This window comes from Gastrolobium bilobum, unplaced genomic scaffold, assembly GCF_033153095.1.
Source record: "Gastrolobium bilobum isolate Gb01-03AN ecotype WA unplaced genomic scaffold, APGP_CSIRO_Gbil_v1 utg16366, whole genome shotgun sequence".
In the NCBI taxonomy this organism is placed as follows: domain Eukaryota; kingdom Viridiplantae; phylum Streptophyta; class Magnoliopsida; order Fabales; family Fabaceae; genus Gastrolobium; species Gastrolobium bilobum.
Genome location: NW_026897955.1, coordinates 171,286 through 183,721, shown reverse-complemented (window position 1 = coordinate 183,721; position 12,436 = coordinate 171,286). Strand labels below are relative to the sequence as shown.

General features: G+C 33.4%; 1 protein-coding gene across 1 annotated transcript; it reads left to right on the top strand.

The window, feature by feature from the left end:
* Positions 1 to 10,228: 10,228 nt before the first annotated feature.
* Positions 10,229 to 10,597, top strand: LOC133311683 (indole-3-acetic acid-induced protein ARG7-like). Its single transcript, XM_061512757.1, has one exon. The coding sequence runs from the start codon at positions 10,229 to 10,231 to the stop codon at positions 10,595 to 10,597; it is 369 nt and encodes a 122-aa protein (XP_061368741.1).
* Positions 10,598 to 12,436: the final 1,839 nt, after the last annotated feature.

Below are 12,436 nucleotides of genomic sequence, written 5' to 3'. Positions count from 1 at the left end.
GATTCTTTTAGACCTGGTGGAACAACACAGAGGAAAATTCTTCTAAACCAAGAGCTTACCTCTTGAAGCTCCTATAGCACTCTTACTTGTAACATAGGTAACTAGGTCAAATATTTGGAACTCTGATCCAAAATTACTGTAGCTCTTGATTCTAACATGACACCCAAATTTACATTAGATTTCACTTTCACAAACCCAAATATACCACAAGATTTATATCTTGTCAATTCCGTATTCATTCTTGACAATTCATACCCATACCACAAGTCAGACCTAAACACTCATTCTTCGACATTTAGACACATATTGTTAAACATATATTTAAACACCATCAATTAGAGACTTAACTATTCAAACTCACTTGAACACACTTCATTTAGGTTTCTAGAATTTAGTTATCAATTAACTTCAATTTCAACCACATTAAAACCAACATGGTCGAAACCCTAGCATACCAATTCACACACATTTTCATGCTTTTGCAACACCATTGAATGTTCCATTTAGCATTTCATCATGCATCACAATATAGATTTTAACTTAGACTCCAAAATCATTGATTAAAAGTCCTTTTAAGAGTCAATTTACTTTCATAACTGCAAACACTTACTCAAACCATTCCAATACATTTCATTATACACAAAATGCACTTAACATCATTGATACCCTAATAAACTTATAGTTGCCGAATCGCCTAGGTTAGGTTTTATCAATTTTCACATATTCAAACTTTAATCCAATGACATCAATCATTTATTTATTCATTGAATTCATACTTCACATACTCATTTAATCAAACAAAGTTCAAACCCTAATTTATTTAAGCATGGTCGAATCATGTTCATCATCATGAATTTCATTATATTCTCATGATTTAAATCATCATTAAACCATTCATTAACCTCAGTTTAATCTTCATTAATTCATGAATACATAATCTTCACACATTAACATACATAGCCAAATTGAACACTTTAAGAAATGTCATCTTGCATGCATTTTCTTAACATATAATTACTTGATTCAACTTACAATCATCAATTAAACATCAAACAATATCAATCCATCATTAAACAGCATATGAATCCTAATTAGAGGTGGCAATATGGGTTGAACCCGACCGGTCAACCCGCCAAAACGGGGCGGGTTGGGTTATACATTTCAACCCACCAACCCACATCCCACTTAGTTGTGGGTCAAAACAGGTTGGCAGTGGGTCGGGGCGGGTTGGCCTGCGAGTTATTTTGTTTTTTTACTAATAGGTAGTATTTTATTTGTTACTAAACTTTTGTGATATGATTTTTTTTTATCTTAGTACTCCCCTAGAAAAAATAAAGAAGAAAAACTTTATTTATGACAAAGATTATCCATATATGGAGGCAAAAATAAGATCCTAAAAAATATCTGACTGAATATTAGTATACATTTAGGCTTAAGATTGGGAAAAAAAAACTAAGGGGATTGTAAAATGAAAATAATAATATTATAAAATTAATAAAATATAATTTATTTTTAACTTTTATTTTTAGGTGGGTTGACCCGCCAACCCACCACAAAACGGGGTAGGTTGGGATTTTCAACCCATATCAAGATACGGGGCAGAGCGTGCTAACCCGTTTTTGGCAGGTTGGCGGCGGGCGGGGCGGGTCTATCCGTTTTGCCACCTCTAATCCTAATTAACCTAGTGATGGCCGAACCACACACTTAGGGTTAGATTATTTATTTTTCATTTTTCATGTATCCATGATGTTTCCTTCACTTTAAATGATAAATCAATCAACATACAACATCAAATAACATCATCAAAAATCCATGAACATTCATGAAATCACAAAGAAAACATAGCTTCACAAATCATTTTCTAACCAACAAAATTAACATCAATTACCTTGTATAGCTTTCTTTAGATGATTAAAAGCTTTTCCAACATAAAATCCAAGCAAAAACTCATCCAAACACCAAAGGGAAGCCACTAGTTCGAAAGCTTATGGAGAGGATATCTCACTCAAAACAAGACTACAAGGTGTATGGTTTTAGAGGTTTTACTCACAAGCTCACTAGGAATCTTTTTCATGTTGAAAGTTTCTTGAAATAATGGCTAAATCACAGAGTGCTCTCAAGCTCTTCACCTCCATGAAACTCACGGCCAAAGAGAGAAAGAAGAAAGAAGAAAGCGTGAAAGTAGAGAAAAGAAATGAAGTGAACAACTTAAACTCTTTTCATGACTTAATTCTTAAGTTTTCTTTAGCTTTTTTGACTTTTAACACTTCTTTAACATCTTATTGGCTATCAATTCTTTAAGTTAGCTTTCAAATGAAGACACCCACTTATGCCACAATTAAAATTTTGTGGGATTGGACTTATCAAGTGAAGGAACTGACTTGCCTTAGGAAAATATCACAAAAGCCACCATTTTTTACTTTTCCCAAAGCATAAAGTAACCTAATTCTCATTGGTTATTACTTTTACGTTTGAACACACTTAATGGCTGACCACACAACATATATAGCGTGGAGATTGGAGGATTAATCAAAGGAAAATCAACTTGCACTCACAAAGGCAACATAACACACAAAACTTGACTTTTTAAAAGTTTATGTTACTTAATTCCTGTTGGTTGTTACTTTATCTTTTCTAACTTGAAACTTTGACCAACCAATCATAAAATAAAGTAATTACACATATGATAAAACAAACAAAGCAACACAATCATCTTTGACCAAGAATTAAGCTTAGTTGTAAAGTTTAAGCTTACTTTAATCTAATTTTGACTTTGAATTTCCTTAATCTTTGACCTAATTATTTAAATTATTCTACATATCATCTAATTAAATTAACATACTTTAAGTACTTAGAATTCACCAAACAATTTTACTAGACTGTCAGAACTCAGTTCAGACTTTGTTTGTAAATTTACCAAAATACCCTCGTTATCACAAATTTGGTATTTAGGTCTCTAAACATAACTTATACTCTTATTAGGTCCTAATTGACTTGTTAGGCATGAATTGTATACCTCTATTCATTATCATGACAATTTCATGATTTAAATGTTAGAATCCTTTTAGAAGTCACAAAATTCACACATTGTCTCACTTAAACCTCTATTTAACACATCCCGAGATTTAGGGTTGTTATACTTGCAATTCCTTCCTTGTATAATTCTAGGTGAGTTCATGTTAAGATACAAGCATTTCAATGGTTTCTATGATAATTAGTATTTTAGGTTTTGATTTTTGAAAACGTGGCTTGAATGAGGTAGTTTGAGCATGATTTAGGCTTAAGCCAAGTTGAGAAAAGTCTTTAGATGATAATTTTAATGGTGAAAATGTATTTGAAGATCATTTTACCCATCTTCATTAAATTTCAAAAATTATGCCTAGGTGGTGTGATTTCTTGCATTCCAAGTAATGTGATTGGTTGAAGTGTTTGATATTGATTTTAATGTGTTCACTTGAATATAGGATTGAGCCTCATGAACCTTCTTTTATCGATTGAACATTGGTGGAATCAATGGATCTTGACTTATTCAAGTATAAGTGAGTTCATACCAAATGGTTGTTTGAATTGCCTATGTGATTAATGAATATTGATGTATTCATGAATGCCTATGATTGATGGCATTGAACCTTGTGAAGGTTCATTTTGTGAGTTTATGAATTTGATATATAGCTTGTTGATTGCATACTTGGTGGCAAGATAAAGGTTAGATTGGAAGCGACTGAGATAAGCCTTCGGACTCTGGGATTTATCCCTTTATTGTTCCACCAAGCCCTGATAGGGTAGTGATTATTATTGGTGTATGTAATTACAATAGAGTAATTTAATGCATTGATATATGTATGTGTATGCAATTGGTGTAGTATATAGTATGGTGTTTCCCTATGTTTGTATATTGCATGACGATGCGTAGGGTTGGCAAAACGGGTCGACCTGGCCCGGCCCGACCCAACCCGCATTCAACACGAAAAAAATGAGCCGGGTTAGGGTTGGCTCGAAAAAAAAAAACGAGCCAGAAAACCCAACCCAACCCGACCCGAGTCGGGTTAGGGTTGGCTAAAAAATATGGCTCATGGGTTGGCTTGAAAAAATAGCTCGCGAGTTTGCTCGAAAATTGGCTCATGGGTTGGCTCAAAAATTGCTTGCGGATTGACTCGTTTTCAGCCTATTTAAATGATCCTGTATTATTAATGCACCAGACATGTGGCTTCCATCAGATTAAACAAAGGGTTACAAAATGAGAAATAAAAGCAAAATATTTTAGTTTCGAATTTTCTTCACAACAAATTTGCATCAACATCAATAAATAATCAGAACCACTTGCTACCAAGTGGGTAAGATATTTGAACCAAACAGAGCTAGCATAGCCTAACAATATAAAAATGGCAGGGATGTGAGAAGATTAAGGACTTGGGTTTAGAGAAGGAAGAAAAATGATGACAACATGTGTGGGTTTTGTCCATTTTTGTATATTATATTTTGTATTTTTTTATATAAAAACAACTCAACCCGCGAGTTGGCTCGTTTGACCCGCGGGTTAGCTCGTTTTTTCACGAGTTAGCTTGGGTCGGGTTGGCAGCTTATTTTTGCCAACCCAACTCGGCTCATTTTTGGCGGGTTACGAGCCAACCCGACGGGTTGACTCATTTTTGCCAACCCTAACGATGCGTAATTCATACTTGGTAGATTCCTTGGCCATCGGGACTATTTGCATCTGAGAATCCTTAGGATGACGAGAGTGTAAATGGATGTCTTATTGAGATATTTTACACACTCCATGGACATGTATATATTGTATTATTAGCTATTATTACTTTTACACTTGAAGTGGACTCTGGGGTGGAGGAATCCTCCAAGGACCCCTGGTTTACTGAGATATTTATCTCATCCCGTATTGTAGAGACCCTCTTTTAGGTACAAGCACTGAGGATGTTGAAGCATATGTTGACAGGAGGCCACAGTAGATTAACTTGTACTGCATACTATTGATATGACTATCATTGTTGTTTATGTTTTGTATATTATGGACTTGCATATAGTATGCTATTTTGGATGACTGTAGCATCAATGTAAAGGACTTTGATCATATGTTTTGTATTTGCTAAGTTTCTGGCTATGTAATTATTGGACTGTTGTATATTATGACTTGATTCTTTGATGGAAGGGCTTATATGTCTATTTGGTAAATTGAGATTGTATCTGTAATAATTTAAATTGTCTATCAGGTTGAAATAGTTATAGTGGGAACTTATCCCCAGAAGTTCGAAAAACAGATGGAATGCTGCCCATTTTATTTTGATGATGTTGGTAAGAAATTAACACCCTTGTATAATTAACTACAACCATTCGTTAATTAGAGCCATGCTGTTTATGGGAACACCATGACAGTCTCTTATGAATGTGGTATGATATATTAACTACGACCATTCGGTAATTAGAGCCATGCTTTTTATGGGAACACCATGACAGTCTCTTATGAATGTGGTATGATATATTATGCTAGTTCAGTTATTCCGCACTTTATTCAGTTTCAATTATGATTTTGATTTGTTTATAAATACAGGAAAAGTTTTAAGCAGTAAATGTACGTTTTAAGAAAAGAAAAAGTTAAGCCGTATTTAATTTAACTTTTGTGATTGTAAATGTGCTTAATATCACACGTAATGATAACAAATCGGTTCTAAAACAACGTGTTACACTAACCAAGTACTTGTCTTTTATCTTCATAAAAACTGGATTTATGATGACAAATTTCACATAAACTTTGTCTAATATTTTATATAAAACTATATTAAATTAGGTTTTGATTATGATAACTAAAAATTCAAACAATAAATGGATTTAACACAATAAAGCTATTTCTATAATATTAAGCATAACATATGAAAAACATAAATTAAGAACAACCAAACAACGTTCTTATTTAATTAGGAAATGATTTTAAATTTTTCATGAAGAATATCAGCTGCTTGATAAAAGCAATGCAAATTATAAAAATGTAAATGGGTCAGATGGTCTATCGGCCTAACTTACATCAGTCAGATTTGACCTATTATATGTAGTAAAATAAAACAGACTCAAGCTTTCAAAAAAATATTCTTAGAAAGCAGATCATGAGCTTTCTTTTACAAGATATTTATTTATTTTAAATAAAATTATTATTTTAATAATTTTGAATAATAAAAAAAAATTTGATTATTTTTTTAATTATTGAATACCTAATAAACTTAAACATGCTAATAGGCCTAAACCAAATCTTTTGTTATTTAAACATAAGACATGACAGACTTATAATTTGGACCTATATAAGATTAACAAATCATGTCAGACCTGGAATATTTTATACAGGCCAGATCCATTCAAAGTCTGACTCGACCTAACCCATATCTACCCCTATGCTGGTGAATAAAAAGATAAATTTATTTAAAAAAATTAAGAGTTACGATTCGCTACATGATCCGCTAGCACGATATGAGAATTTATGTTGAGATTTACTTATATTTATATTGATATCATGTTGCATATCTACTTGTATACAGTTATTAAATCAAAATATTGGCTGCCTTTTTTTGTGTTACATTTCTTTTTACACATTTCGTAATAAGTGCTTATGGAATGCATGATTCTCACTTTTCTTTGTATAACCAATCCTATAGGCTGTAGGAAATTCTACATATCAAATTAGACATGGAAAAGAGTTCGGGAAGCGGAAGGATGTACCACTTTTTAAAGCTAGACATATCATTATCATGCTATCCTTCAACCAAGCTACCTTCCAAAAAGATGCCAAAAAAGAAAAGAAAAAGAACTTGAACTTTATCTTAATTTATATTTAATTCTCTCTTTTTTGAATGGCAATAGGTGAATGTTACACTTGAATTTTTATGTCTACTCAGAACGCGTTTGAATTTTTGTCACTAATTAATAATAAATACTGCAACAGCCCAAGCACATTTTTTTTTGGTTGCCCAAGGTATCCTCCGGCCGAGAGCTACTAATCCTTTCGAGGCGAGAGATGGGTAAACTTCTCTTAACAAAACCTTTTCTATTTCTCTCAACAAAGTTTTTTCCATACGCACCGCCACGGATCGAACCCCTATCAGCATACTTAATGAACCCAACTATTTATCAACTGTGCTGGACTTTGTTGGTGAAGGAGATTTTGATTCAGCCGTCAAAATGATATGAAACCAAGGGGTTGCACAACTCAACGCTAAACAAAGTTTTAAAAACGTAACGCGTTATTCTGACCAAAACAAGTTCCCAAAAGAAGAATGAAAGGGTGAGTTTGCTTCCCAAAAGGAAGCATGGAGAGGTGCTAATTGAGGGGTGAAGAGATGGGGCAGTTAAGGAGAAGTGGGAACAAAATGATAATGTGATTCAAAGTGACAGCTCAAGGGAACAGAGGAATGCACGTGGAAGGGGAACAAACACTTGTTTCTAATCTAATCAAATAATTTTAAATGCATCAAATGGCTGCGAATCATACATGAGGTGTCACCAACCATTTCCTTTTGATATCTGCCTCTTTTTTAAGAGTTATGACTCATAATATCCTCACCCAACCAACCGTGAGCCTCATGGCCCAAAACTCATGTGCACCACTTCCTCACTCATCATGAACCTTATCTATCACATGCCTCATTGTGCACAACTACATCATTTTTGGATTTTACTTTTATGAAAAATAAAGCTCTTCTTGAAGCATTACTTACTCAGAAATAAAAATATAATGTTGTAGGAAAGTTGTTAGGATATGTTATAGAGATAAAGATTGTGAGACCCACACTTGTTTTCAAAAAACAAAAAGGGTGGGTTCAACAATCTCTATTTCTATAACATAACTTAACAACTTTCCTACAACATTATTCTTCTTTTTTCCTTACTTTACAATAGTGTGATGTATGCTTCCTAAAAATTGGACTTTTCACTTTTGACAAATTATCAAATTAATAATGAAAAAAGCGGGTTTGTTTATGTTCATTCTTTAAACAATTTCCGTCAATTTGGACAAAGTATGCACAAGAACTTGGATTGCATTTTATAATATGAAATGGAATAAGTGGTATTTCTTTTTTTCTTTTTTATAATATGAAATGGAATAAGTGGTATTTCTAGTACATATTGAGTAATTTCATAAGATCCATTGAAGGGCTTTTTAAAATCATTAATAACTTTCACGTCGGTGTCTCATTTGGAAAACTGTTGACAGTTTACTTCAAAAATATCAAGTGTCAAACTGAATATGCTATTCTTTTCAACCCACCAAGCAGAATCCACATTTGTCTCAAAGGGGATGAATCAATGTGCTGGCTCTCAATCATCTCTCTGAGCATCTGTATAAGGGAACCTCAGACCCTATCTTCTGCACCTATTTCACTAAAAATGCTGAGTTCTTCAAACAGAATTAAGTTTCTGTCTCTCTTTTAATTTTCTACTTATACATTGAAAACTAGGACTTCTAAAAAATACTCAGCCTTACTCCAAATTTCTCAACTAAAACAAAGTGAAGTTAAGATAGATCCCAAGATTTGATCTGCTTAAAGAATAATGGATTTGATTCTTGTGAGTCGCAATTCCTGAAAAGGATGGAGAGGCTCAAACTTGAAACCGGATTAGTGGGCCTATTAAAACTTAGGACATCTATTGATATTAAAAAAAAAAATGAAATTTTCCTGGTACAAGTTGTTTGTCTGTGTATTTATTTTCTTTACTAGAATAGTAATAGTGTATTAGACACACATCTCAAGCAATATTCATGGTGTTAACTTCTATATCCTGGTTAAGATTTCTGAAGATATGTTATGAGAAAACATAGGAAGGGAATCAAATCAAAGATGTCACATATACCGAGGGGTCAAAGTTTTCAGGGTAAATAACTGTGACTTCCATTCTCCTTTCTGATATCAAATATATGTTCTTCCATCCCTTTTGCAATGCATAGCCCATTTCCTGTGAGGGATGCAGGGAACAGTAAAACTTATCTTAAGTCCATTTGCAGGATATGGCTATTAGGAGACTTCACATGTAATATTTTGTACGGATAGACGGATAGTACCCTCTTTAGTCCTTAGAAAAAAAAACACGATGCTTTGGTCAACACTCAACATGCACAAATTTAAGATTATTCAACATTAAGTAGTGAGCTAAGGTCAATCCAAATAGGAACAATAAATTCACATCTGAATACATGCTTAAGAAAAAAACAACTGAAATTGACAGTGACACCAGCATTAATGCATTATACATAGAAAGTTGCTGATTAATTAGTTTATCCCCCCAAATTAATAAAAAAAAAATTATATTAATAACCATTTAGCTTCAACACCTGAATGCATTCAATCTCATCGATCTTCTTGTGATCAACATTGTAGCAATAAACCAGTTGTCTCGCTGAATGTAACACTTAACAATATGCAAATTTTTCAACAATTACGATTCAAGAAAGTAGAAGCATCTTTCTGAATCTGAATAAAGTACCTATATCTTATATCCATTCCCATGTATCAGAAATAAGTGGGTTCGCACTTTGCCCAAGAAACCTATCCCATCCCTCTTTCATATCTTATCTTTTCCTCCCCCAAGTTGTGGGGTCTTAAATGTTGGAACCATAGGATCAAACACTTGTTATTAAGTCAAAACTTATAATTAATTGTAAAGGTTAAACTTTATTTCTGTATAAAGATTTTTAAAGCCTCTTATAGCTTAAAGAGTTGCACCCATTATAAGTGGTATTATGGGCTAAGATATTAAGCATGTTAAATTCTAAGGTGATGTTGGAATTAAGCAGATAATAACTTCAAATGAACGGTGATTAAGCATCACCCTACAAGAAGTGCAGAGAAGGACAGAGTCCTTACTTCCTAGGAGTGGAGTGGTGTTAATTAATCATTTATATATAAGTGATATTTTATATATCTTAAAATCATTGCCGTGCATGTTCGTACATTTTCGTATCAGAGATGCAATGCTCAAAAACTAGCTAAGGAACAAGGTCAGCAACTATCAATAACTGGCACACTTGTATAATGCATATGTTGATCCCCATAAGGCCATATAATTATATTAGCAATAGCATAGGCTACCAATCATGTCAAACATTTAAAGCTCCACACCATCATTGGTTCATCATTTCTTCCCATGCCACAATTATATAAACCTTATCACTCTCCAATTACTCGCTACACTTTCATCTCTCTCTCTCTCTCTCATTATACATCTAAGAACTATGAAGTCCTCAAGATTTCTAAGAGGGTGCCTTAACAAGTGCAAGAAAATGGGGAGTGAAGTCATAACTTGTGCTGCTTGTAAGTATTGTTGTGAATGGGCTTTGTGGTCTTCTTTGCATAAAAGTTGTTCCATTCCAAGCGATGTTCCAAAGGGTCACTTGGTTGTCTATGTAGGTGAAAACCGCAAGAGATTTGTGATAAAGATTACATTGCTCCATCATCCACTATTCAGGGCCTTGCTGGATCAAGCTCAGGAAGAATATGATTTCATTGCAGATTCAAAACTCTGTATTCCTTGTGATGAGCATATCTTCCTCAGTATCCTTCGCTGTGCAAGCTCTTCAAAGAACCAACGATTGTGTCAGTGACTTTGAGAAATCATATACTGAGACATTAGTTTTCATGCAGTTGAAATTTTAAGTTCTAACTATGCTGATATGTAGCCATAATATGTTGTAAGTAGATTGAGATATATTTGTTATCTAGCTCACTCATGTAATTGATTCTAGTCTGTTTTGTTGCTCTTTTCGAGCACAAGATTTAGAGTTCATAAATTGAGCAAAGCAAAGCCAGTTTTCCAACAAGTTACTAAATTAATGACTGCATTAATGACTAAATACTTGGTATGACACATTTAAACTGGAGAAGGCATGTAATTATACCTTCATAATTGTTCGATCCAAGGGGATCGAGTGTGTCCAATTAGAGATTGATGAGTTTATATAGGATCAATATGCTCAAAAATATCTATGAGAAAGATATCGTAGAGGGTTGCAGGTCACTGTGCATAAAGAGGAGCGAGTAGCGAGGAAGTGGGGCTGTGTGCACGGCTAAGAGAGAATAGAGCATAAAGTGTATACTCGGTTGACTTAACCTCTTATTTATATACGAGTTATCTGGTATGAATAGGATGCTGGTCACTTGGGAATATAAATATAATACCCCTAATTCGTTTAATTAGAAAATGACATATGATTAAATATTTAATCATGCATAAATGGGTTAAATTAAGTAAAAGACCTAATTAAATAAATAAGGATTACTTTTGAGATAAAAAGTACAGTCAATAAAATTTTTGGGGTAAAAATAAGTGTAGAAAAAATTACCCAGAATGCAAATTGCAAAAGTAAAGTTAGAAATATGACTGAAAAAATATTCTAGTTCATTGGCTAAAGTTTGATATTGAATGGAAGTGTGTAGATAGATAAATTGTTACCCTTTACAACTCCTTATATAATTTCGTTCATACGCGCCGCTGTCTTAATCTTCTTTCTCTCTCTGTTGGTCGATGGCTTCCATGGAAGGGGGGGTTTGAGTCAATTCTTTTTCCTCTATTTTCTTACTCAAACAACCACCAAAATACAAAGTGCCATACATGAAAGTTTAAGTAAAAATCATGGTGAATCCATTCCACCCATTTGTGTGGGCTGAAAATGCTTGTGTGAGGAGCTCTCTCCTCCTAAGAATTTGATCACTATTCATCCTAGTGAGAGAAGTTGATTTTTGAGTGGAGCCAAGCTTGGATTTTGTTCCTAGGACCTTGGATAAGCGATTTGAGGTAAGAAATATTCATTTTAATGGTTTGATTTATATGATTTAAGTTTGGAATATTATGAGCATATGTTATGAAAAATTTTGGAGTTGAAAATTTGAAATTGATGATGAGTTAGTATGGTTTATGCTGTTATAGTGTTAAATAAGTATAAACATGTGTTTAAAGTTTGAAAAATTCCCTTTGAATCCCTCCCACTAGGTTCAGCCATGGTGTGAAAAATTAGGGTTTAATGTTCAAAAAATAATTGGACACTTTGTGAAGGTTGTGAATTGAGTGGATTAAGTGAATGACGCTTAATGGTGTCTTATGTTTTGATGCATAAATAGATGAATTAATGTGTAAAATGGATTTTATTACCTAATGATGATTATGGTTGTATGATAAGCTTGAATGTGATGGACTAAAACATTGGAATCATGAAATTGACATGATTTCCTTTATGTGCCTCTTAGCCGTTTACAAAGGAAGTATGTTTTTAGAGTGCTTGTTTGTGCTAATGAATACTTATACGACATAAGGACTATATAATTAGATGTTTAAACCTTTGGTTGGGTTAGATAAAAAGAAAAATAAATAAGTTCCTTCTTTAGGCCTTATATGTGATTATAGCCATTTCCAAAGGAAGTATATGCTAGGAGTTACTGTTTTGCAA

Excerpts from the sequence above, each read along its gene's own strand:
- LOC133311683 (XM_061512757.1), top strand. The coding sequence starts at position 10,229 with ATGAAGTCCTCAAGATTTCTAAGAGGGTGCCTTAACAAGTGCAAGAAA.